This window comes from Marmota flaviventris, chromosome 6 (assembly GCF_047511675.1).
Source record: "Marmota flaviventris isolate mMarFla1 chromosome 6, mMarFla1.hap1, whole genome shotgun sequence".
In the NCBI taxonomy this organism is placed as follows: domain Eukaryota; kingdom Metazoa; phylum Chordata; class Mammalia; order Rodentia; family Sciuridae; genus Marmota; species Marmota flaviventris.
The window spans coordinates 135,828,478-135,856,146 of record NC_092503.1 but is presented as its reverse complement, the minus strand read 5'-3'; the positions used below and the strand labels follow the sequence as shown (position 1 = coordinate 135,856,146).

Sequence of the window (27,669 nt, the reverse complement as noted above, 5' to 3'; positions counted from 1 at the left end):
TGGAAACAGCCCAGAAATTCTTCAACATGTGAGTGGTTAAAAAAAAAAAAAAATTGACATCCATACCATGGAATATACTCAATAGTAAAAGTGAACCAAATGTCAATACATAGAAATTGGGTGAATCTCCAGGAAGCTTGAGTGGAAAAGTCAATTCCAAGAGATTATGAACTATATATTTTCTTTTGTATACTAGCCGAGTGGAAAAATCTTAGAAATAGAGAGCAGACTGGTAGTTTCAGAGACTAGAGATGGGCAAGAGGGAGTGGAGTGACTATAAAAGAGAAACATGAGGCATCCTTGTGGTATTGGAACTGTTCAGTATCTTGATGGTGGTAGTGGATGCACGACTGTACACAAGGATTTCAAGGTTGCTTTTGCTAAAAATACTAACTCTTTACTTGGACCTGCACATATAAAAGAAAATGGCATCTTTGCCTCCATTTTACATCTGACTCTTTTGCTGAGTCAGTCATCTTGGATTCCAGGAACAATGTATCTGATGGATAAAGTCTTGTAGTGTGTCCAAATTACCCACCATGTAATAGCAACAAATCTCCCCATGACCAATTTAAGAAAATGATCAACTAGGCTTGATTGTGCATGACTGTGCATGCTTTTCCTGCCCCTTTTCTGTATAACCTAGGAGATCATGCCAGTACCACTGAAGATAGCACTGGAAATGTTGGTCTCGTTCAACTTCCTTGTTAGCTCTACTGATTAATATTCATTTCCTGCCCTTTACCATTTGGTTTCACCATTTGGTTTTTGGAGTGAATGACTAGACCCAACTTGCTTGGACCCCTGAGAGTTGGGCCTCCATTCTAGAACTCCTATAGAGTTGAAATCCGAGTTCAAAATACAAAGCGGACTGATTCCAGGATAGGCCTTCCACCGTTCCATAGGTATCAATATCTGCAGATTCTCAAGTCTTTTGTACAACATGGGGTAGCATTTGCATATACCTATACAATTATCCCATAGTCTTTAAATTTTCTTTCTTTTTCTTTTTTTTTTTGCAGTGCTGGGGAGCAAACTTGGGCCTCAAGCATACTAGGCAAGTACTCTGCCACTGAGATAAAACCCCACCCCTAAATCATCTTTAGATGACTTATAATACCTAAATGCTATGTTATGCTGTTGTTATGGTGTATCTTTTAGGGAATGATGAGAAGAAAAAAATGTCTATAGACGTTCAGTATAGACACAAATATTGTAGAACTAACTACATAGTATATAACAGAGGGTGGTTGAATCTATAGGTGCAGAACACATGGATATAGGGGACCGAATATATTGAAATTTTCAGCCAGATAATTCTTTGTTGAGAAAGGCTATTCTGTGCATTGTCAGATGTTGAGAAACATACCTGGCCTCTACTTAATAAATACCAACAGCACAACTTCAGTTAGGACAACCAAACTATGTCTCCAGACATTGTCCAATGTCCCCTGGGGGGCAAAATCGCTTATGGTTGAGAATTAATATGTTAGAGTAAAACACAATTAGGACCATTGCCCCTAGAGCTTTCCACTATTATATATCCTGTAACTTTCCTTCTAGCTAATGTAATCAACCTTCTCATGCTACCTAACCCCTGTGAGGACTGTTCATGTTCCCCTAATGCCACAGGGAAAATTACAACATCCACTCCCATCACAAATTTCCTTTCCTACCTCTAAACCAAAGGAACAAGAAAAACCTCTTTTCCTGTCTCTCTTTGTTATGGACTGAATTTTGTTCCTCCCTTAATTCATATGTTAAAGTCTTAAACTTCAGTAGCTGAAAATGTAGATGTATTTGGAAATAGGGTCTTAAAAGAAGTAATTAAGTTAAAAAAGAGGTTGTTAGGGTTCTAATCAGACATAACTGGTGTCCTTATAAGAATAGCAAGTTTGGACACAAACACATATGTGGGAAGAACATCACCTGGATATGAAGACAGATGACTCCACAAGCAAAGGAGAGAGGCCTCAGAAGAAATCAACCCTTGATCTTGTACTTCCAACCTCCAGAACTGTGAGGAAATAAATTTCTGTTGTTTAAGTCACCTACTCTGTGGTTCTGTGTTATGAAAGCCCTGGCAGGTTAATAAACTGCCTTACCACCTGTGTTAGAAATTTTCGAGAAAAATATACTTCAGTTTTCATCTCTGATCTTCAATATTTTTTAACTATGTTCTCTTGATATCTTATAAATATTTTATTTTCAGGCCTTAACAATATTGGTTTTATTTTGGTGATTTCTGTTAGGAGTTCAGGGATGCCAAGATGGCTGAGGCAGGGTACAAGAAAAATGCCACTGGAGGACAAGACAGGAGATGAGTCATCATATCTGTGTTTATGATATCCCATTACCATGACAACTCCCACCACTGAAGACTAATTGCCCATGATAACTCCTGCCACAAGTTTGGTGTTCTAAAATAACCAGTGGGAGCAAATGGGGTAAGGTCTTCCATCAGGTTCCTATAGGGAAGAGAACATCTCACACCTCAGCATATAAGTCACTAATTTCCAGATATCAGGGCTGTAAGCTTCTCTTTCTTGCTCACCTACTTTGCTCTACCTTATGGAGTGCTACTCTCACCTTCACCTTCAATGAATCTGTACTTTTTCTGGTACTTCGGTGTGTCTTGCTCAACTCTTTGTTTTGGACCTAGACTCCAAGGGGACACCCCAAAGATAACATCTCCACTGTCACATTTTTTACTAGGATAGGTGAATTTTTGGTGTTTGCTGGTGTGATAGTTTGCAAAGCTATGGGAGAAATGGGGAATATCTCCTTTGAGTATAGATTTTGCTCAGCAATTTTTTTTGGAAAGGGTCAATTCACATGAAAACAAATACAAGTTTTTAAGATAATCTAGTATATTTCAAAGACATATACTGAATTCCTCTAAATGAATGTGTTTTCTCTACTTAAGGGTCTCATTCTTGCTACAGAATACCCAAAGCAGAATCAAGGTATGAAATCAGACAATCTATCTATAAAACTAAGGAATGTTCCTGAGGGGTTGGGGGAGGGGTTAATTTAATTTTGAGTTTTCCTGTTTTGGGGAATCCAGGTCTGCACCACATCCTGCATGTTATGTTAGGCACTGTCTCAGGAAATCAGTTTTTGATATAAAGCAATTATCTGAGGTTATTTGGGGGAGAAAAATATGTACAGATAAAAAGCAAAGTGGGGGAGGGAAGTTTGTCTCTTCCCTTCACACTTGCTATCCTCCCTTTGAGTCACACACACTCCTTGTCTTGCCCAATATGTATCTGCCAAATACAAGCTAAATCCCACAGACGCCAAGCTGGGACTCTGCCTTATGTCTGAATTGCTCTTCGACATTTACCACTTGCAGGTTTATTGACCCGTGCAGTCTTTTTGTCATTTGTCTTTATGCTGCACGTGGGTGGGGCCAGAGACTTTCTGGTCTTGTACAGCAAGTCCTGCAAACTTGAATACTGTACTTTTTTTTTTTTTTTAATGGAACCTTTATCTTTTGTTTCATTTTTGTTGTAGATGGACACAATATCCTTATTTATTTATTTTATGTGGTGTTGAGGATCAAACCCAGGGCCTCACATGTACAAGGCAAGCGCTCTACCACTGAGTTATAGCCCCAGCCCTAGAATACTGTACTTTTAAATGGAGCTACTTGGAACCTTGTACATACTTCCATGCCTCATAAAAGCCCAAAGTCAGAAAGCCAGGCTAGGGGTGAAGTTAGTCTTTCCCTATATCTGTGACCCCATTTAGGGCCCTCTAACGCTAGTGTCCTTCAAGTAAAAGAAAATCACAGACTAAAAAGGCCAATGCTACAGTTTTCCAGGAATAATTTACCAAAGTCGACAACCCCGAACCTGGGACGCCTGGATGTGGAATTGAGGGCTTTTTTTCCTAACGGAAAGGTCAGCTCCTAGTTCCTCCCAGCATCCTCGGGTGACATCAGGATTCCTGGGAGATTCGGGAGGGGAAGACAGCACGCATGGACAGAGCCCAGGCCGCCGGTGGCCAGCCCAGCCTCCCGCTGCCCCGCCGCCCCGCCGCTGGCTAGGCGGGCGCGACGACCCGCGGCCTTCCTCTTACCCTTAGAGGCGGCGACAGGCCCCGCCCCTCCCGCGCGGCCGCCGGCGAGAGGCGTGGCTTGCCGCGGGCGCCGCGGCAGCGTAGCGGGCTGACGCGGATGACGCGGCGCCCGCCAGGCCGCAGCCCCGCCGCCCGGCAGCGGGGCCCGCCTCGGCCCGCCCCTGTCCCTCCCCGCCCAGCCTCCCGCGCGCCCCTGTCAGACTGTGGCGGCCGGCAGCGCGGTGCGCTCTCCCTCTGCCTGCAGCCCGACGAGGCAGCTTGCGCACGGCACACCCCCGACATCCTTGCCGGTGCTGCCGCCCGAGCTCCGCTCTGCTCCGTCCTGCCCAGCCCTGGGCCGCACGCCCGCCTGTCTGCGGCGACATGGCACACGCGCCGGCACGATGTCCTAGCCCCCGGGGTTCCGGGGACGGCGAGATGGGCAAGTTCAGGAAGGTGGCGCTCATCACTGGCATCACCGGCCAGGTGAGTGCGGAGGCGGGGGCGAGCGGGCCTGCGGCTGCCAGGCACGTGTGCGTGCGCTCCCTCTGCTCGGGGCTGTCTGCGTCTCCAGGAACAGCCCTCTGGGCGTCCCGGAAGGTGTCTGCTGCCGGGAGGTGGGACAGCAATGCGCCGCGGGGAGTGTGTTGCATGTGGAGCGTACGAAAGGTCTCCTAGACTTCTGGTCTTCCTCTGGGGGTTATGAGCTTGTGTTCCTGGGCAGGATTACCTTCGCCCACCTGGTGACCGCAGCGCTTGTATCTCCAAGCCTGAGGGTGCAATTGGAATTTCGTTCTTGGCAGATCTTAGTGCCCAAGGAGGGGAAAGAACCGATCCTACTTAACTCTAATGCCTGGGAAGCAGAGAAGGGGGTGCCTTGCTTTCTTGGTACCCCCTGACCAGATTTCTAGATAGAAAAGAAAGTAGTGCTGTAGAGTCACATAACTAGGAAATATCTGGGTAAGGGGAGAACTCAAAAAACTTTTAAAAATCAATCGAACTTCTGAGATTCATGATCACATTTTGCAGGTTTCTCACAGACAAGTCCCAAAGTAATGCTAGTGTTTATTTCCAAAGAAATGAATTCCTTCAGTGGGGTAATCAGGTGGAGCTGTCCTGAATGTTGGGACCTTATGTTACAGTCTGAGAGTGCCTAGTTTGTGACAGTCATTTCCTAGAAGTATTACAACAGGTGGGGCAGACTACTGTGTCTTATCAAGCTTCAAGGGTGATGAAATAGTCATATCCATGTATTCCTATAGAAAAAATGGGATATTGTGGGTCCCTCGATAGCTTCCGGTAGGGGGGGTGACTAATATCATGCTTAAATAAGGAAGATGTAAAAGATGATAATAATAGCTTATACATATTGTGCTCTTTATATTCCAGTTACATGACTAATAATAACTCACTGGTTCTCACAATAAACTCCCTATTATTCCCACCTTGTAGATGTGGAAATTGGGGTTTAGGAGTTTGATTTGCCTGAGGTCAGCCAGTTGGAAAATGTCTATTTGGAGTGAAGCTACTTTTAAAGCTCCCTAGCATTAGAGAAGGAGAAATGGAAACTGGTCAGATACACAGCCTCAGAATATTGGACAATTTCAACTTCTGTATCCTGGTTAATTTCTAGTTATTTGTGCATCTTGTTTTGTGTAAAGTAATTAAAACAGGTGTTTCAGAACTGTTAAGAGGGGTGCTTAGGAGAAGGATCTGAAGTTGAGGAAGAAATCCCATAAAATCAGGCAGTAAGACAGGTCAGGGCCTACTTACTGTCTCATTCTCTATATTTTGGTTATGAAACCAAGGACTTTGTATGCACGTTCTACCCCTGATTTATCCCTGCAGCCCTGTCCTCTCTCTTGTAATACTGGAGACCTTTCTACAGATGATTCCTTTTTTCCAAAAACTCAGACTAGCTCCAAAGCTCAACTGTTAGCTAAATTTACATGATCTCTTGAAAGTAGCAATCTTTTTAGAATTGTTGAGAAATTGGTAAAGATATTAATGTGCTATGTGTATTGCTTATACCAATTTAAGTGACTAGTAGTCAACCAGTGCAGGTTAGAAATGGAACCTTGTTTAAACATTTGAGAGTGGTCACTTGACTGGTACTGAGTGGCTAGGAAGACTTGAAAGTGGCCCATCACTCTACTTTGTCCTGCAGGCTGCCACCAGAGGTATGTGTGTGTGGAGGAGTGTCTCCTGAAGCACCATGCTCAACATACCCTAACTAGAATTTTTTGACTCATTTCCAGCTTTAGACACTTGCCAGGCTCTGTGGCACATACCTGTAATCCCAGCCACTCAGGTGGTTGAGGCAGGAGGCTTATAAGTTTGAGGATAGCCTCAATAATTTAGAAAGACTTTAAGCAACTTACTGAGACACTGTCTGAAAATTAAAAAATAAGAAGCTGGGGATGTGACTTAGTGGTAAAGCTCTCCTGAGTTCAATCCCCAGTAACAAACAAAACAAAACAAAACAAGAAAAAACCCTGCTTCTCTGTCAGTCTCCTGTTCTCTGCCCCAGTGTCCTTTCCTCAGTTCCCTCCAATGTCTGCCCTCAGCATTGCCTTCTTGCTTGCTTAGTGTTACATTGACTTCCTGTTGTTGCACTTAGCGCAGTGCTGAGTCCTGGAGCTGCCACATAAATACTTGCTGATGGAATTTACTGCTCTTCTATGCTTTTTACTTATTTTCTAGGAAAATGACTTCCAACCTGAGCATCAAGCGTCGCTGGAGGACTGTGTCATGAATGCAAGGGGTTTATACCTTATTGAACATTTTCTTAATAGTATTGGCTGAGAACTTCTTGTGCTACTCACTCTGCTAGGCATTTTATATATCTCTAAGAGGCAGGTATAACTTGTCTCCCTGTTTTACACCTGGCTAAGTAAGATTGCTTGAGGTCACACACCTAATGAGTGTCAGAGCTGAGGTCTTAACCTAGGAGTCAGACTCCAGGGCAGTTTCTCCGAGACATTTTGTTATACTGTCTCAGACACATTAATAGAGAGAGAGAGAGAGTGGGTGTTGATTGATTGATTGAAAGATTTTCTGAAAAGGCTCAGATTTAAGTGCTTCTACTCTGACACTTGGTCACTGGAATGTACCACTGAGCTTAAATGGGTTGTCCCATTGTCTTATCTGCTATATACCTCTAGCATGTATGCTCAGGTTTTTTATTCTGGTTTTCCACTCTGATCTATTCTTGTCACAGTAGTGAATCCTTTTCCAAAAAGTGTACCTTATTAAATCATCTTTAAATAAATCCAGGCTCTAGTTTTCCATTGCTGCCTCCAGGCTCTCTGCCAGCCATCCCCAAAGCTCACCTTCATTGTCTAATGATGTTTGCTGTTCTTTACTTACTGTGCATAGAAATGTTCTTGCTGTTCTTTGAGTACTATTGCCTTGTACCTCTTTGGAGTCATTATTTGTGGCTGAATGGACAGATCTTATTCCTTTTAGCTTGACTAAAAGCCTCAGTGTTCTCAAACTAATCCTGCCAAATGCAGCCACTCCAGGAACTTTCTTTGTATTTACATATATGCAATCCCTATTGATTGTATAGGTAATTTACATATCTTCATTCTTTGAGTTTGTAAACTGTGTTAAAATAGAAATTTCACTTTCAGCCTGTTGCCTCCCACATGGCTTTACCTAGTGGATTTTTAAGAAAATTGACTTACTTTTTCCATAAATAGGATATATCTTTAATGCGCATCTGCAGTGTGAAAGGCTTGTTTTGATGCTGCTTAGAATAAAAAGATGTGTAAGATAAATTCTCTTCCCACCAGCATCTCATAGTCTTTGAAGAGCTTAAGACAACCTACACGAAAACAGTGAACACAAAAAAATTAATATTGCACAAAAATGTTAGGACCCAAATGAGTATTTCATCCAATGTTAGGACCCAAATGAATATTTCATCCAACTTTAGGAGTTTTTGAATACTAGAAACTAAAGAGACTGTTCTGGGTAAATTGCACATGCAGTGTATAGAGAAGAGAGTTTTGGAGACAGTTTTCCATTGCTGCTTCCATCCTTGTTAGTAATAACAAGAGGAACAGTAATATAGAAGAATTGTTTATATCACTTTCTGAAATATTTTTTCTTCTTTTTGGTGCTGGGGATCAAACCCATGACCTTGTACATAAGCACATGCTCTACCACTAAGCTACACCCCCAGCCTCCGCTTCCACAAAAGATTTTGAGGTGGTTTCAATAAAACACATATCATGGGACTCATCCTTAAAAATGAATTGAGGGGCTGGGGTTGAAGCTCAGTTGTAGAGCACATACTTAGTGTGCATGAGATTCTGGGTTCAATCCCAGCACCTCAAAGACAAAACCCTCCAAAATGAAAACTAGGAGCCTGTGATAAAGAAAATAGAAAGATGGAAGAAGTATTGTATCAAAATCGAGGGCCAAGGATAGCTGTAGACAGTTGAACATAAAATTCAGCTTTGAGCTTTCTGGTCATCCAGTCAAAGTGGATAGGTAACCTATTAGTACTATTAGTACATATCTCACAGGGATTTAACTTTTACTCAGAAGGCTCAGAACAACATGCCACATAAATGGAATGAAAGACTGGATGCATTAGTAAAATAGATATTACAGTGTTCTGTAAAGTTTAATAACAAATGAACATCTGAATAAATATTTTAGAATCTATTTCAATATTCAAGGGAAAACTAACTTTATGTTAACTTTAACATTTAACATTTTATATTAACAAAATATAGTTTGAAAGGATTGAGGTACTTAATAGTATTTAATTATAAATCTTTAGTATTTAATCTACATAGGAAGATTAATAAAACTATTGGGACTAAAGAAAGAGGTTAACTATAGACAACCTTCTTTAGAACACTTAAGATTTACTCTTCACCACAGGGCTAGGCCCCAGATCCTGGGGAGACTGAGGGAGGATTGCCAAGTTCAAGGCCAGCTTCAGCAACTTAGTGAGACGGTGTCTCAAAATAAAAATATGGCCTGGGGATAGAGCTCAGTGGTGTAGTGTCTTTGGACTCAATCCTAGTATTTAGCCCCCCCCCCCCCAACTGGAAAACAAAAACAAAAATAACTTTTTTTTTTTTTTTTTGCTGTATATTCAAGGTCATGTATAATTTTACCTGGTAGTTTGCCTCCATGCCTCAAAAATTATTTGAGTGCTAGCTTGTCAACTCATAACCTGGGAAGACCCAGTGCTATATATCTCCATGTTTGGCCTCAGGATTCTAAGGCTGAAATTGAGAGTGTGTTTTATTAGTTCCTAACATGATATTTTGATGGTCTAAAAAGACTCTTATTTGTCCTTGTGATGCTGAGGGGCTTTCTTTGAGTTAAAGAATCTTCAATTTGCCTGTCCTTTGCTTTTTATCATTTTTGGGGGGTTCTAGGATTGAACCTAGGGCCTTGTGTATGCTAGGCAAATGCTGTACCACTAAGCCATATCCCCAGCTCTTGCTTAATTTTTGAACAGATTTTCCTTGAAAGTTTATTAGACAAAAATGATTACTTCATGTTTAGCCAAACTGTATTATTTGGCTGTAATTCCATGGAAATAACCAGGCATAAGAGATGAGGCAAAATGTTTACAGTTAGCTAGATTTCTGGCTGTCCCTGGATTCAATCCTAGTACTTGGCAAAAAAAAAAAAAAGAAAGAAAGAAAAAATTTAAAAATTTTTTTTTTATGGGTAACTTAAAGGTGGGTGAAGAAAAAATGTTACTGATGTTTATGTAATGATAACTGGGTGCCACATACTTTGCATAAATTGTCTCAGGTCACTTCAGGTGGTGCTTGTTTTTACTGTCCATGTTACATTGTCTTGAGGAAACCAGGGCTTGGTGAGCTTTTATTTTGCCCGAGGACCTACATATGTTAGCTTTTCCTCAGGATCTCAAGTGTCAAGTCAGACTAGCTCTGTTGGCCGGTTTGTGAACAAACTGTAGAAATTTGCTTTCTCCAGAAATATGTTGTTTTTAAATGCAACTATATATTTGAGAAGTGCTCTACCATCTCATTGAGTGATGTTAACATGATTGGCTGGTATGTCCTAGAAGTCTGGAATAAGAGTGAACCAGGGAGGTTGAGGGCTAGTTTATGGAGGTCTGATGAAGCTTCAGGAATTTTTTTCAGTACTTTGAGTGTTCTTACAGGTAAAGAGATGAAAATGGTAATAGTAAAGTGCTTTTCCCTGTCCATAAACCTCTGCTTCTTCTGGCGAATGGGTCAAGAGCCAGTAGCCAAATTCAGGTGATCCTCGGTGGAAGTTGTGTGCTTTGGGCTGTACCTTATGGGTGGACCATCTTGATGAGTGTTGTACATAGAGAGCCTGCCTGTGAGTCCTGAGAGCATGTGGAAGGTACAAGTATGCAGTGTGGTGAGAGAAGTAGGTGCTTGGTCATGAGGCTACTGCAGAGTGTTCTCAGTGACCCTGTTCCCACCTACATACTGATGTGAGTGTTATAATCCCCACATATGGTGCTGCCTGTGCCCTGAGGTAAGCTACTCCCTCTCTGTGGGTGCTTTCTCTCTCTGTGGAGTGGGACTTGTGATTTCAAGCTCCTGATTGGATTTTCCTTGTGAAATGCAAGATTCCCTCTTTTTAGAATTTTGTACCTTATCTTGAACAGAGAATCTTATCTAAGCCTGAAACATGCTCGCTTACATGTGTGCGCTCTCACGCGTGCTCTCTCTCTCTCTCTCTCTCTCATATGCTGGGAATTGGACCCAGGGCCACGTCCCCAGCTTTTTTTTTTTTTTTAAATTTTGAGACAGGGTCTTACTAATTCATATCAACAGGAATTAGTTTGAGGCTGAGGCTGGCCTCAAATTTGTGGTCCTCCTGCCTTAGTCTGGGATTATAGGCATGTGCCAACCATTGTGGCTGCAACCTGAAACACTTTTGTCCTGAAAAAAGCTAAGAGCTTTTTTATCTAACAACCCCACCCCCACCCCCGTGCTTAATTTGTCTGAAGAGATGCTCCCTTGACTTGAGGATAGCCTCCTCTTTTATCTCTTCTATTAAGCATTGCACTTGAGCTATGGTTCTTTATTTATTTCCTCTCTTAAATTTCTGAGCATCAATTTAGGGCTTTTTATTCTCCCCACCTCCCTCCTCTCTGCTTAATTTATCTTTTCCTCTAGAGGATGTCATAATTGGGGCAGATTATCCTGTGCTTAATAATAGTAGTATTAATAATTACAATTAATTCATTCAACAAATGTCTGAGTGCAAATTATGTTTCAAGCACTGGGGTACAACAGTGAACAAAGTATAAAATTACATCAATTACATTGATGTACTAGTGGTGGTGGTGATGAAGATAGATACGATTATGATAATTAACATGTATTGAGCATTTACTTTGTGCCAGGCATTGTTTAGAGACTTTCCATTTGGTTCAAAGTCTATTACTTGTTGAAGTAACAGAACTCTCGTGTCAGGTGGTTTTCTTACCATCTTCAAGGAATAGAGAGGTTAAGGCTATGGCCTAGAGGGCACTTGAGGTGTCTGAGTTGTCATTTGCAGAGTCAGATTTCAAATATAAATCTCAGTAATTTTATTTCCTATTAGGTCTGGAATTCATACCAACAATTAAATTCTAAGGAGAAGTAACTAAATGTTACCTCAAATTTAAGAAACAAAGCATTTCAAGAGTCTTTTTGCAGTTGTACAAAGGTGGATTATGGTAATGAAATAAGACTGTATGTATTCTAAGTTATATGCCCTCCCCATTTTGTTTTATTGGAATAAGTCTGGTTACTTATTACAAAGCTATTTGGGTTATATCTTTAGTTACTAATTTTTTGGACGGTACATGTTGAAGACTATTAATTTTGCTGACTCCCTGAAGATCAGAACTCTGTCATGGAGTGGAGTGGAGGAGAATGAGTTGGGTTTCTAGACCAACTTGGGTTTGAATAACTGCTTAACAACTTTCAGGCTTATGGCTTTTGGTAAGTTACTTATCTTTTTTTGCCAGCTTGGAAGAGTAATTCATGCCAAACAGGAAGTAAGTTTGCTACATAGTAGGAACCTTTGCCCTGTTATTAGAATGGTCCTTCCTTTACAGTAAGTGTTCATAAAATAATATAAAAATTATTGAATTTTAGAAAAGGAAGTTGAATGTGGGAGGTATTACTATGAAGTGTTGCTTTGCATGGAGCATTCATTAGCTAGGAGGGGAAAGTTCCACAGTATTTGGAATCAACCATAAGGCTATAAAGTACTGGGAGGCCAGAAGATTTGCTGTCCAGTGTGTCTTACAGAATGAATTTGCAAAGTAGATCAGGTCTTATCTTTTCATATAAGAGGATTGTGGGCAGTGACTTCCACTCTAAATCTTCCTTTCTCGGATTTGCTGTGCTAAGATGAAAGGTTTGGCATAATTGGAGATGAGAGAGATGTCTTGAGTACAGTCCTGCTTTGATCAAGGACTGTTATGTGGTGGGAAGGCTTTCAGGTCTTTACATCAAATGTAATTAATCGAGAGTTCTCTGTCCTGAGAAAAATTTCTGTCCTGGGACTCAGAGGCTGGGTTTTACTCCCAATTAATTGTATAGTGTTGCTGGGCACTGTGATGCATGCCTGAAATTTCAGTGACTTGGTTGGCTGAGGCAGGAGGAGCACAAATTCAAGGCCAACCTCCCCAACTTAGTGAGGCCCTAAACAACTTAGCAGGACCCTGTCTCAAAATAAAAAAAATTAAAAGGGCTAGAGAAATGGCTCAGTTGTAGAGAATCCATGGGCTCAATCCCCAGTAACTCCCACTTCCTGCCCCCCCCCCCCCCAAAAAAGAGAGAGAGAATAGCTTTAACCTTTTTATGAATAGGTTTTGTAACTCTTTAACAGGAAAGGTTACCTGAGATTTCTAAGGTCTGTTCCTAGTCTAAAGGCTTGCATGCCGAACCATCACTATGTGTAAAATAAAAATTTAGATACATATCTTTACATTTAAGCAGTTCAGTCGTTTAATATCAGTTTAAAAGATAATGGCCAATGAGAGAATTAAAAAAAATTAAACTAGTCGGGCGTGGTGGTGCATGCCTATAATCCTTATGGCTTGGGAGGTTAAGGCAGGAGGATCTCAAGTTCAAAGCCAGCCTCATCAAAAGTGAGGCACTAAGCAGCTCAGTGAGACCCTGTCTCTAAATTAAATACAAAATAGGGCTGGGATTTGGCTCAGTGGTCGAGTGCCCTGAGTTCAATCCCTGGTACCACCCCTACCCCGCACCCCCACCAAAAAGTTAAACCAGTGAATTGTTTAGAATTTAGACTTTTAAGTGTGTCAACTCAGAATTTAGACTATTAAGTGTGTCAACTAAGAATTCACATAAGAATTTGTTAATAAGGTTAGAGTGAAAAATCTGAGCTGTTTACCTTCATAGGACATACCAGATGAATGAGGTGGGGATTTTTTTGCTTTTTTTTTTTTGACACTGGATTTTAAAAATTTCTGTTGTTATTATTTTTGGTAGAAATATTGAAGATATATAAACATTTATATTTTGAACTTAGGATTTATATAGTAGAGTTTTATTCATTCAGCAAATATTTGTGTTGTGTGCTGGTTAGGTGCTAGAGATGTAGCAGTGAGTGAACAAGACAGACATGATTTCTGTCTTCAAAGACATGATTATCTGGTGGGGGATAAGCAATTAGGTAGGTAATTATATTGCTATGATGATAATTCATGAATTAAAGCATTATAAATGTTCTAAAATATTATTAGTTCAACAAATTAATTGAGCATCTCTTACTGTATAATTTTCTGGTTAAAAATGTCATGTATTTAAAAGAGTTGGTTGTGAAGTTTTTTTAATTAATTAATTATAATTAGGTATATATGACAGCAGAATGCATTTTGATTCATTGTACACAATTGCAGCACAACTTTTCATTTCTCTGGTTGTACACTATGCAGCATCACACCATATGTGCAGTCATACATGTACCTAGGGTAATGATGTCTATCTCATTCTACCAGACTTTAAAGTATACTACAAAGATAAAGTAACAAAAATGGCATGGTATTGACACCAAAATAAACATGTAGATCAATGGTACAGAATAGAAGACGCAGAGATAAAAACCACATAAATATCTCATACTAGACAAAGACACCAAAACCATACAGTGGATAAAGATAGCCTCTTTAACAAATGGTGCTGGGAGAACTGGAAATCCATATGTAGTGAAATGAAATAAACTCTTATCTCTCACCATGCACAAAACTCAAAGTGAATCAAGAACCTAGGATCAGAGATCTTGTGCCTAATAGAGGAAAATGTAGGCCTAAATCTTCATCACGTCATAAAGTTGGTTTTTAAAGTTTTTTTTTTTTTTTCAAGGAGATGGCATATCACTGTGTTTAGCCTTTTATGCTGGTCTTGAGCTCAAGTGATCCTCTCAGTCTCAGTCTCCAAAACAGAGAAGCTGGGACTATAGCCTGTGCCATCGCACTGGCTGTGAAGCTTTTTTTTTTTGAGTGGGAAGTTGAGCTGCTTAGGAACTACCTGTGTGCTGCTTTATTCTTCTATTAGACATTGAAATCTTTTGCTTAGTCTTGTATTAAATGAAGGTTGGTTAAAGATGTTTTTAATCTTATTTTCCTGTCTTACAGGCTATATTTTCTGTCATGAGCATTTATTACAGTTGGAGGCCTTTCCAATTATTTAATCAGATACATTTATGAATACACAGGTGAGACATAGACCAAGCATTTGAAGAAGTAAAGAAGCATTGATGATTTGTTGAAGCATCTTCTTGTGATGACATAATTTAGAGGGCAGGTCTACTGATAGATTTTTTTTTTCCCAGTGAATCATGAAAACCAGATTGAGGCTTGGACATGATGATATAGCAGTGTGGTATCAGAGACATTTGTGATAAACAGAACTTAGCTTTGGCTTAGGCTGAAACTGAGCTCAAATCCTGCTTTCAAAAATGAGTTTGTTAGTCAGGCACAGTGATGCATGCCTGTAATCCCAGCGACTCGGGGGGCTGAGGCAAGAGGATATGAGTTCACATCCAACCTCAACAACTTAGTGAGACCTTAAGCAATTAAGCAAGACCCTGTCTCTAATAAAATATAAGAAAGGGCTGAGGATGTGGGTTGGTTGTTAAGCACCCCTGGGTTCAATCCCTGTTACCAAAAATTAAAAATAAATAAGATGAATGTATTAAAGACAGTCTGCTACTTACTGAGTGTTCTTAGACAAGCTATTTAGTCTCCTTGAGCCTTTACATCCTCTGCTTTAAAATGGGGTTAGCTCTACTCACAAATTGATGGTGGTTATGATGATATCTCTCACAGTGCCCAGTAGAATACTGCTTATGAAATGATAGATGTCATTATTTATTATGTATAATAAGTTCTCAGAATCGGGAGGAATGACAGAAGGATGGAGATGTGTTTGGGAATGGGTTTTAGGGTACAGGTATGTAGAATGAACTTGAGTAGTAAAAGAATGGAGGAGGTAAGACCAGCTCTCATAATTACAAGGACATGAGGTGGAAGTGGTTGTGAAGGAAAGAGAATTGTTAAATATTGGAAATGTGAGACAGGGAAGAGTTGGAGATCCCAAGTAAGAGGCTGGCTAGATGGTATTACCATGGCTTGAAATGCAGCCACTGGGAAGATAAACCAATTTTCTGGGAATGATAGTGAATTAATTTGTTCCTCTTGAGTTTGAGGTGAGAGCATGACATCCAATTTCAAATAATCTATAAACTGTTTAAAATATGTGCTTGGAATGTAGGTGAGAGAACACAGAACCTGGACAGTGTCAAAAGTCAGAGATGACTGCTGTGGAGTGGAAATGTCCTAAACGTATCCCTGCTGTTCTGCTGTAACCAGTCTTCTTCCCCTTTCCCCAAAACTTTCTGTGACTCCACTTATCTGATATCAAAAGTAACAATTTCCCTTTAGTTTTATGATTAAAGTTAACCAGGTTACTTTCAGGAATTTCAGCCTGCCTGCTTGCCTGCCTCCTTCCCTCCCTCCCTTCTTTTTTGGTACTTGAGATTGAACCCAGGGGGCACTTAACCACTGAACCACATCCCTAGCCCTTTTTTTGTGTTTTATTTAGACAGGGTCTCACTGAGTTGCATAGAGCCTTGCTAAGTTGCTGCAGTTAGCTTTGAACTCATGATTCTCATGCTTTAGCCTCCAGAGCTGCTAGGATTATAGACATGCTCCACTCTCATTTATTTTTATTGTAATGCTGCATCCATGTCCAAGATCCCTCCAACTTTTAGCTTGTCATCTTTTTCTTTTCTTGAGAAATTTTGGGAATTTCCTATTCCCTGATGAAAAGGAAGCAAGGTGCTCAGTTGCGCTAACCATTCCTTTATGTCCTTAATACATACATGAGAGTGAGGGAAGCATACTTGGAAGACAGTTCTGTAGGACAGGGAGCCCATTATCAGTAACGTTCATGGCACTGGGGCACCAGTGTGTCAAACCTAGTCCTGGCCTTAAGTACTAACCCACCTGTTTTTATAAATCCACTCACTGAAATGACTCTGCTTTCTGGGGTTTTGTTTTGGTGCTCAGTTATATCAACTGAATTATGTAGAATTAAGGTTAGATGATTTTATGGAGAGTTACTTTCTTCACTGAAAGGTGTTTACCTCCATTTTTATTTTCAGGCTGTTCATATTTTGCCTTTTAAAAAATTTTAAATGTAAATTTTAGGGGAATCCTTTCTTAGACCTTCATATATTTTTTTTTAAACTTCATCAAAATGAAAAATAAAGGCATTTATACTGAGTATTTTTTTTATACTCACAATTACATTTGGGAAATGTAGTACCAAAACTTTGTAATATTGTATATATATTATGATTAAGCATTGGGCTTGATTATCATGTGAAACGAATTACCTGGTTGTGTTTAACAGAAACATGTTACTAAATGAGGAGTGAAGGAGCCTCTTGTTTGCCCTATTAGTAGCCTTTTGAAATTAAAACATAGTTTTCTATGTTTCTTAGAAGGGCACTCTGTTTATATAATCATTCACAACAGAAATTAGGTTTTTTATATTCCTTTTTTAAACTGTATTTGTATGGGTTCTTTAAAAATGATGAGTTGGAATTGTACAGAAATATGTAGGCACTGGTAGTACTTTTCAGTGGTCAATTTTTAAAAAATAGTTTATTTTTATTTTATTCTTTTTAGATATACATGACAGTAGAGTGTATTCTGACATATTATACATACATGGATAATATGTCAGAATACATGGATATAATTTATTCTAATTTGGATCCCATTCTTGTGGTTGTACATGATGTGGAGTTTCACTGGTTGTATATTCATAGATAAACAAAGGAAAGTTATGTCTGATTCTTTATATTGTCTTTTTTATTTCCATCCCGCCTCTCTTCCCTTTACTCCCCTTTGTCTAATCCAGTGAACTTCTATCCTCCCACCCTGCTTTATTGTTTTGTTAGCATCTGCATATCAGAGAGAATATTTGGCCTTTGGTTCTTTGGGATTGGCTTATGTCACTTAGCATGATATTCTCCAGGTCCATTCATTTACTGGCAAATGCTAGAATTTCATTCTTCTTTGTGGCTGAATAGTATTCTGTTGTGTACATATACCACATTTTCTTTATCCCTTCATCTGTTGAAGGGCACTATGGCTGGTTCCATAGCTTAGCTGTTGTGAGTTGAGCTGCTCTAAACATTGACGTGGCTGTGTCACTGTAGTGTGTTGATTTTAAGTCCTTTGGTTATATACTGAGGAGTGGGATAACTGGGTCAAATGGTGGTTCCATTCCAAGTTTTCTGAGGAATCTTCATACTTCAGCAATCATTGTTGATAAAAATAAGCATACTTATTGTAGCTTCGAGTGGAATCTCTCAAAACATAATTGGGGTTGTGAGACATTCATAGGTTAAAATGCAAATCTGAAATATGTTTGTGTTTGAGTATACCTAGTCAAGGAGAAAGACAGGGGGGACCCTGTTGGCCAATGATTGTGGTCATCCTGCGGTTCCCACTATTTGCAGTCTAACAAGTTAACCCCCATCAGTTTCATGAATGATGGCAGAAGACACAAGCTTGTGGGGTCAGAGACACAAGATTTTATCAGTCACAACACAGTAAGTAGCATTAACTTAATGTTTGCAGCAGTTCTGTTTGCATAGCATTCTCTTGATTGCCCCTTGTTCCACCATCCAAGGCCCAGGGGTAACTCGGTGGTGGCCTGAGGTGGATATTGCCTGTGCTGTAGGCGTGCACGACAGTTGAGGAAATGTGAGGTTAGGAAACACCAGTGTGTGTGTGTGTGTGTGTGTGTGTGTGTGTGAGAGAGAGAGAGAGAGAGAGAGAGAGATGGGGCCTTACTACATTGCTCAGGCTGGTTTTGAATTTCTGGGCCCAAGTGATACTTCCACCTGATGTAGCTGTAGAAACATGCACCACAAAGCCTGGCTGGGAAAGGCCGCTCTTTTAGAGTCTGCTAGTAAACCTGCCCAGCCTTTGCCTTGATAAAGACTTAATATCTTTATTATTCTGGATAGGATACAAATGTTCTCTCTTCTCCAGAAAGAGACATGTCTCTATCTTAAAGCTTGACAACATTATGGATGTTCTTGAAAAAATAGTCCTGAAAAACCTGTCAGTATATTTGTTTACAAGTTATATAGAATCTGGAGAGAGCTGTTGCCTCCCCACACTGTTTGCTCTGTTACTGAAATTCACTAGTTTGACAACCCAGAATAGTTTCTCTCATATTTCTCTGTGTATCTCTGTGGGGTGTTTGAGCTTCACTTTGTATCTTCATTTTCTTTTTGCTTGAAGAACAGAATGGTAAGATCTGTACTCAGATGCTTAGTGTAGTCCCCCTTCTGTGGTGCCAGGCATTGATCCCAGGGCTTTGTGCATGTTAGGTAACTGCTTCATGTGGAATGGATAAAAGGGAATTGCTGTAGTTAGCTGTATGTATGAGAATGGGTAGTTTGGTAGGCCTGCCCTTGATGGAATGATTCATTAATTTTAATCTGATATATTAGTCTCAGCTGGTATGAAGAACCCCATTACAGAAGAGTGCTCTTCCGTGCTTCCAGGAATGTGACCCTTGTTGGATGATTCCATCCCAGTAGGAACTTTCCCTTCCTCATGTGAGCCATGTATAAACACAAGCTGTTATTTGTTTTTAATTTATTCACTGAGTGACCATAAGTTTCTTTCATTATTTTAAGAGGTTTCTCTTGTTTTCTTTTAGAATCATACCTAAACCATCCTAGCTTCATTTTGAGATAACTGATATCATTTTTGAGAATGTTTGTAGTGTCTACTGCATGCTAACAGGCCCTGAACTCAAAGTTAAAAAAAAAGAAACTTGGGCTTTTTCAGGTTTTCTTAAATTTTAAGGTCTTGTTTTGATTATCATGAGTTTTGATGTTATCATTAGGACTATAACTTGAAAATATGCGAATCTTATAAAGAGAGTCTGCTTTTTGAACTAATGGAATGCATTGGCCCATTTTACTTTGTGCGCGCGCGTGTGTGTGTTTGTGTGTGTGTGTGTGTGTGTGTGTGTGAGACAGAGAGAGAGAGAGAGAGAGAGAGAGACAGACAGACAGACACTGGCGATTGAACCCAGGACTTCACACATTTAGGCAAGTACTGTACCATTGAGCTATATCCCCAGCGAATGAATTCTTTATCTAGATAATTGGGGCCTCACATAATAGATAGGAAGGAATAAGAAAGATTGTGAGAGGAGAATCAAAAGAGGAGAATCAAAATGACTGGATTCTGGAATTAGGGAAACAAAGGGAAAAGGAGGGTTTTTGCTTTGTTTTTGTATTTGTTTCCATGGCTGCTGTTGGTTATATTGAGTTTGTCAGTGTCCACAAGGACTATATTTTATTCCATGTTCCTAGTACAGTGCTCGGAATATGGCAGGCTCTCAATACATATTTGTTGAATGACATCTAGTGTAAATATCTCCGCCATAAAAATTACAGAGGAAATATACTGCACATAAAAAGAACTTGGAATATAAGTGTGCAACATATCATACTTTGGAACAGGATTGACAAACTATAATCCATGTGCCAAATCTAGCTGCCACCTGTTTTTGTAAATTAAGTTGTATTGGAGCATGACTACACCTGTTTGTTTAATTATTATTTTATTTCTGACTGCTTTCATATAGTGTTGAATAGCCGCAATAGGGATGTTGTATGTCTTGCAAAGCCTGAAGTATTTATCACTTGACCTGCTACTGAAATAGTTCGCCAAACCTTGCTGTAGAGCTGTCTTCCCAGAATGGGTACTTGGGTTGCAACAGAAGTAGACGCTATCTCCAAATGGGAGAATCTGGGGCTGGAAGGAATACAGGTGATTTGGAGATGTTTTCATTTCAGGTTAAAAAAGAAGGAAGTTAGTGAGGAGTTGTGTGAGAGAGAGAACAGAGTACTGAGTAATATCATGGAATCTGAGGGATGTTTTGGTGGCAAAATACACATAACAATTTTGTTGTTTTGGTGGCAAAATACACATAACAAAATTAACTATTAGTGACATTTAGTGTCTTCATGATGTTGTGCAACCATTACCTCTATCTAGTTCCAGAGTATTTTTTATCATCCTAAAATGCAACCCCGTACTTATTAAGCAATTACTCTCTAACCCCTGGCAACCAACAATCTGTATTCAGTCTACATGAATTTCCCTATTCTGGATATTTCATATAAGTGGATCATACAATATATGACTTTTTGTGCCTGACTCCTTTCAACTAGCATAATTTTCAGTTTTCTCTTGCAGTGACAGAACACCTTAGGCTGGGTAATTTATAGATAAGAAAGCTTTATTTTGGCTTCTAGTTTTGGAGTCTGGAAAGTCCTGGATCAGTTGACTGAAATCTGTTCAGGGCCCTGTACTACTGATTCAACTCATGGTGGAAAGTGGAAGGGAAGTTGGTGCAGTCATATGAGAGATCATGTGGCCAGTGAGGAAGGAAGCAACAGATCGATGAAGAAACTCAGCTCCTTTTATATTCTGTAATTCTTTTTCTTTGGTACCATGCATTGAATCAGGGGTGCTTAACCACTGAGCAACATCCCAAGGTCTCACTAAGTTGCTTAGGATCTCTTTAAGGTGCTGAGGCTGGCTTTGAACTTGATATCCTCCTGTCTCAGCCTCCTGAGTTGCTGGGATTACAGGCATGTGCTACCATGTCCGGCTATATTCTGTATTAGGTTTTGCAGTGCTGGGGATTGAATCCTAGCCTTGAACATGCTGGGGCAAATACTTTATCACTGAGTTACTCCCAACCCTAAACTCCTGTTATAATAGCATGTTCTTATGTTAATTAATTTAGTCCCATAAAAGGGAGAACTCACTTCCCACAAGATGGCATTGATCTATTAATGAGGGCTCTGTCACCATCATCAACACTATTCACTAGGCCCTACCTCCTAACCCCGCCACATTGTGGAATCAAGCCTCAGCATGAGTTCTGGTGGGAACATGCCGTATTCAAATCATAGAAATAATGTTTTCAAGGTTCATCTATATTGTAGCATGCAATAAAACTTCCTTCTTTTCTATGACTGAATAATATTCCATTATATGGATATGTTACATTTTGTTCATTCAGTTATCTGTTGATGAAAATTTGGATTGTTTCTATCTTTGAACTTATGTGAAAAATGCTACAGTGAACACTCATATACAAAGATCTGTTTGAATACCCGTTTTTATTTTTATTTTTGGTATATATACCCGATAGTAGAATTAGGACAGAATTTTGAGTAAGAAGTCTTAGTATTGTGAATATTTCAAGGGAGTTCAGGAAAAATTTAGGACTGGAAAAAGGCCTTTTGATTTTGGCCACCAAGAAGTTATTTGGTGGTCTTCAATAGAACAAAGAAAGGAACAGCAATTGGATTACAGAGATTTGATATGAAAGTAAAATCCTTAAGTAGAACAAATTATTATTTGCTATCACAGTCATTTCATTAAAAAAAATCATTTTACACACTAAAATCTAAGAAGGACATGATCTCAGAATAAAGAACAGTGACCAAGTTATCTTAACTATGTGAACTACTTTAGTCTCTCGTTTTTTTTTTTCTCATTTTTCTAAAGAATGTTTTAAAAATGTGCCATGTATTGGCATTAGTCCATAGATTATATTTGAGAACCACCATTGAGTACTATTTAAAAAAATTCACTTGGCTGATTCTCAGAACTCAAAATGAATTTCTTGGGAATAGGCATCTTGTCTTAAATTTGTGGTGACTTTTTTTTTGGATTCCAAGATAGAACACATGCCCTCATATATATACATGATCTAGAGTGGGGACTAAGTGTTGAATAGCAGAGCTGTCTGAAAGAGTGCTGTCCTTCCTGGTGGTACCCATTTGATATTGAGCACCATAAAAGGTACTTGGGAAATATTAGTTAGTTGGTTGGTTGAGATTTCATTTTTGACTTTCTTTACTATGTTGGACAGACTCCTTAGGCAGTTTTCATGCCTCACATATCATTCCATCCAAGCTGGTAAAGTCAAAAATGCCCTTTGAGTCCTTCCAGCTCTGTTTCTGCAGCTGTCCCCAGTCTCTAGTGTGCTTGGAAGGAATATTCAAATCATTGTTGTGTTGTTCCAGTTTTACCTTGAAACTGAAACCAAATTTTTGGGTTCTTTTGGGTGGTGAGAGATCTCATGGTTTTGACTAGGTACTCTTTCATATTTGCTTTTATGATGTTGACTTGGACATCCAGTTAGTTTTCTGAGTTGATCAACCCTGGTATATGGTAGTGGAGCAGGGATTTGTAGGGGGACAGTGTTACATGTATTGGGTGAATTTCTCAAGATGGATGGAAAGGATTTGGGGTTTTGGGGGTTGTTTTGAGGTAAAGTGATATTGCACTTTTTTTTGCAATGTTTGTCTGCTATATGCCTTGTGTGTGTGTGTGTGTGTGTGTGTGTGTGTGTGTGTGTGTTACTAAGTATTGAAACCCAGGGCCTTGATATGAAAGTAAAATCCTTAAGTAGAACAAATTATTATCTGCTATCACAGTCATTTCATTAAAAAAATCATTTTACACACTAAAATCTAAGGACATGATCTCAGAATAAAGAACAGTGACCAAGTTATCTTTTTATCTTTTAAGCACTTTTCCACTGACCTATACCTCAGATGCTCTTCCACCCCCCCAATCTTTAACTTTTATTTTGAAACTGGGTCTTGCTAAGTTATGGAGGCTGGCCTCAAACTTGCAATCCTCTTATCTTAGCTCCCAACCTGGGATTACAGATATGTGTCACCATATCTGGCTTACTTTTCTATCTTTAAATATAAATTTTGAAATAGGAATGGAATAAGTATTGAATGTATTGAAATCCTTCTATTTTTATCTTTCTACTGTTTCATAGATTATAATGATTTTGAAATTTTACCTCTTATCCATTTTGCTATTCAGACTAGTTTAGGAAGTTTTGAATTATTTCAAAATATGCAGTATTTTCTTTGTATTGTGTTGTTTTTTTAATCTTTACAGGTGTTGAACATGTAGGCATAATCAAAAGTTTATACTATTGCCAGACTGTTATGGAAAGTTTGCGAAAAACAAGGGAATATCTTTAAAAACTTCTTTTATCTAGTTCAGGCAAATGATTGGGAGCCCACCTAGAAATAGAAGGTTCACTGTATAGTGCACAACTTAGGGTTGGGTCCAGGAAACCTGAAATTACTGTTAAGCTGTCTGAAGGGCACAGATCATTTAACTTTTATGGACTCTGGTTTTTTTTTTTCTCTTTAAGTATACATTTCAGCAAATGGATATAAACACATATAAGAAGATAAAGGCATCTATTTTTTTCTTTAGTTTTTTCAAGTTAAAACTTATGGCATGTACCATAGAACCTAGAATTTAGTAGGACACTGTTGAATGTGGATAACATTTAATGTTTGGATTTGAGTGAGATTTCAGGAGTTAATCCACTTGTGGAACTCTGAAGAGGAAGCCAACTGTTGGTTCTGCAGAAGGGTCTTCAAAGTGTCTGATGACTGTCATGGAAGAGGTAGCACATTGTTTCTGGAATATATTGGGCCAAGGCTGCTCTAGGAATGAATGCGCCTTGAGGTTTATGAGGTAGAAGGACCTGCAGAACAACTGGATTGCACATTAGTCCTCCTCAGGCCGAACAACCAGGCCATGCTTTGAAAGGTTATCTATTTAACTTGACGGTTTTTGTTTTCTGTTTAATTGTAGTAGGATTGTTTTAATAGGCAGATCTTTTTTTGTGTGAGGAATGATGAGTGTAAAGGATCCATTTCTGGTATCTGAATCCTTATCTTAGAATTGAGAGAAATCTGTTCCCAAAAGAAACAAGGGCAGAGGAGAGCCAGATGAACACGAGTTTGATTCCTGACCTCAGTACTTACTGGGTGCTGTGAGCAAACTTTTAAATCTCCCTGTACCCCCCTTGTCTGTACCAGGAAATGATAAAACCTTATCTTACCAGGAAGTAAGAAAGGGACTTGCACGATGGCATTTAGGAAAAGGGAATACCATTATCTTATCACTTTGGTTTTTCCAGTGCACCAGACTGGATGTTGGCTATGCCCTACCTTCAGACACCTGATTGGCTGTTGACTCTTCTCCTGCAGTGGAGCCCTGCAAGGGTTGGTGGGAGGAGGTAGTGAGGAGGTAGTCTCTGAACTTCCTCTCCCCATTGGAAATCTGCCTCATGGACTCTTGCTGTGTCTCTCCTCCTTCCCCTTATCTCCCATTTGAAGCCTCTGGTTCTGTTGCTGCCCACAGCCAGGCCTTCCCTTTCCATTCTCGCTTTGTTTACTGGTACCTTGTTTCACCTTGTTCCTCTGATATCTGACCTGGAACCCATGTGATGAAGTAATTAACAGAGGGTGTTGGGGGCTAATTCTAATTCTAGAGGGCTAAAAGGGAGCTTCACAGCCCTGTTGGAACCGAAAAAGCATTCCATGCAGCAAAACCATTGTAAGTGTTACTCTAAATATGTGCTTCAGAAACTAAGTTTGTGTTCAACTGAATGTTCTTCCTGTGAAGTTTAAAAAACCCATTTTCAAGTGTATTTTTGGAAGGATTTGTTAAAGCACCCTCCTTTGATCAGTTAGTACCACCAGTTCAAAATCCCACTCAACTTAGGTTGAAGCATGAGCACCATGGTGATTGGGAAGGGCTGCTTTCTTGATTTACTCTCCAGTAATATGGTTTCTTTCTCTTAAAAGCTGTTTTACTTGTTTAAAAAAATGAGTTAATCGCAAGGCAGGACATTTAAAAGGTGGAGGTGTATGTAGAAGGGTTAGAGTGACAGTGAAGGAAAAGGGAGGGGTTAAAAAGGGAGAGGAGGGAAGAAAGATAGGTCAAAGGCTCCAGAAGTGCTGAGAAGCACAGAAAGGTCATATTGGGTCTTTAGTTTTCATTTGCCTCTGTGAATGAGTCCTTTTAGATCAGTGATGGGATGTCGTAAACATTTAATCCTGAGTGACAGTTGCATTGACACAGCCGTGCTGCTTATTTCCAAGTAAAGCCAAGCAGGCCCAGGCAGGTATCTGGCATTCTTGTTTCTTTAGGAAAAGTTGCTAAAGGTGAATTGTACCTTTGTTTTGAAGAATGGTACATTTTGTCCTGGTTTAGCACCAAAAGGGAGGTCTAAGCAACTGCTTGCTTTCCCTTTACCATATACTTCACACTGTGGGTCATACACAGGTCTGGGCTGTGAGCTGAAAGGGGTTTGCACAGCTATGTCTTAGTTTCACTGAGTACAGGCATGTGTCTGTTTCCCATGTTGCCTGGGAATGCTGCACAAACTGTGAAGGTAGAAGCAGGTGGGAGAGCCTGTATTTGGATGGCAGTCCCAAGTTCTGGGCATATGTGTGTTCCAGGAGGGATTTGGCCTTGCTTGCTTGCTTGCTTCTTTCCTTCCTTCCTATCCTCTCTTCCTCCCTTTTTTCCTTTCCTTTCTTTCTTTTTTTTTTTTTTTAATACTGGAGAAGATTAAACCCAGTGTCACTCTACTATTAAGCTACAACATCCCCAGTCTTTTAAATTTTCTTTTTTCTTTTTTTTTTGTATTTTGAGACAAGATCTTGCTAAATTGCTCAGGACCTCACTAAGTTTATGAAGGCCTTGCTAAGTTGCTGAAGCTGTCTTTGAATTTGCCATCCTTCTGCGTTAGCCTCTTGAGTTTCTGGGACTACAAGCATGGGCCATCATGCCGGTGTGACCCTGTTTTCTTCTCACTTGTGTGGTCTCTTAGATTCAGCTGCCTATGTGGCCCAAGGGGTACAGCCTTTCATTCTGGAGCCTCAAGGAAACCCTGTGCTGCCCAGCCCTGTCCTTCAGCTTCAGTCTTAAGTGCTGATTTCATCTGCTGTGTCCAGTTCCATCTTGGGTATGTCCTATTGAGCTGGCATTTCTCCCATTTACTACCTAATAATTGCTGAAATTCTTACCAGTACCAACTGGTTTTCTAGATTTGGAGCTCATCCCAAAGGTGTGTGTGTGTGTGAGGGGGGGTATTTTACCTTCAATTTCAATTCTTTTCAAAGAAAAGTCACCTTTTGCAGCTAAAGAAGGACCAACCACTGTCCTAGAATTGGATATGTATCTTGTATAGTGGGTCTGGGATCTTTCTTTGGAAGTTGGGAGGTACTGAAGTATAACAGGGATTATAGTGTACTGAATGCATTTGGAGTTTCAGGGGTGAGGAATATTCCCCACCTGGAGATTTTTTGTCAGGTAACCTGCTTGACCTCTTATTAAAATTATCAGAGACATTTGCTCCTATATTTTAGTGGAAATGTTAGTTATTTTAATCTTATATTATTTTAAGATGATGTAATTCAGGGCAATAAACACAAATAGAATCATAGTTCATTAGTCTTTGACATATGCAAACACTTCTAAACACTTTTTGCCGCAGTCCAGCTGCAGCAAAATGGGGGGGGGGTGGTGACGAACAACTTGTGTAGATTGATACAGCAGGAATGGGAGCCGTTTATTGTAGGACAACAGAGGTATTTATACATTCCACATAGCTTATCTAATTAACATAAACTCGATACAGTAGTCAACCAATAAGGAATCTCCACACTTAATGGCTCGCTGGTGTTACTTCACAAACCACTCCCTCTGGCAAAATGCCAGGCGCCATCCTGACTTGTTTACAGACTCTAACAATTTTTCTGTGATGTTGCTTAATTATTGCATTTCCATTTATTCATATTTCATTTCTGCTTAGCCTGATAGGGAGGTTATGATGCCTTTGTTGTTGGGAATATCACTGTGGTATATTTCTCATTTAAGTTTTCTAAATGATATACTCTGTGAAAGCACTGTATTATCTAGATTGATTATGTTTTTGATTGATTAAATTTAATTATATGACAAAATTTAGTTGTGATTTTATTTTTATGAATACTTACCATAAGCTAAATATGACTCTTAAATTCAATCATGATTTCACAAATCTGCAGATCTGACAAATTCTTTCAAAATTTGTGAACTGTATTCTGTAATTCTACTATAGAGGAGACTTCCAACTTTATGAATTTTATATCATTTCTACCCAAAAA

At 39.6% G+C, this 27,669-nt stretch overlaps 1 protein-coding gene across 1 annotated transcript in view; it reads left to right on the top strand.

Annotated features, from left to right (window-relative positions):
* Positions 1 to 4,248: 4,248 nt before the first annotated feature.
* Positions 4,249 to 27,669, top strand: part of Gmds (GDP-mannose 4,6-dehydratase) — a 625,359-nt gene continuing 601,938 nt past the window's right edge. The window contains exon 1 of the mRNA XM_027954821.2: positions 4,249 to 4,548. Coding sequence (XP_027810622.1) covers positions 4,447 to 4,548 — 102 coding nt within the window. The 5' untranslated portion in view covers positions 4,249 to 4,446. The remainder of the gene's footprint in view (positions 4,549 to 27,669) is intronic.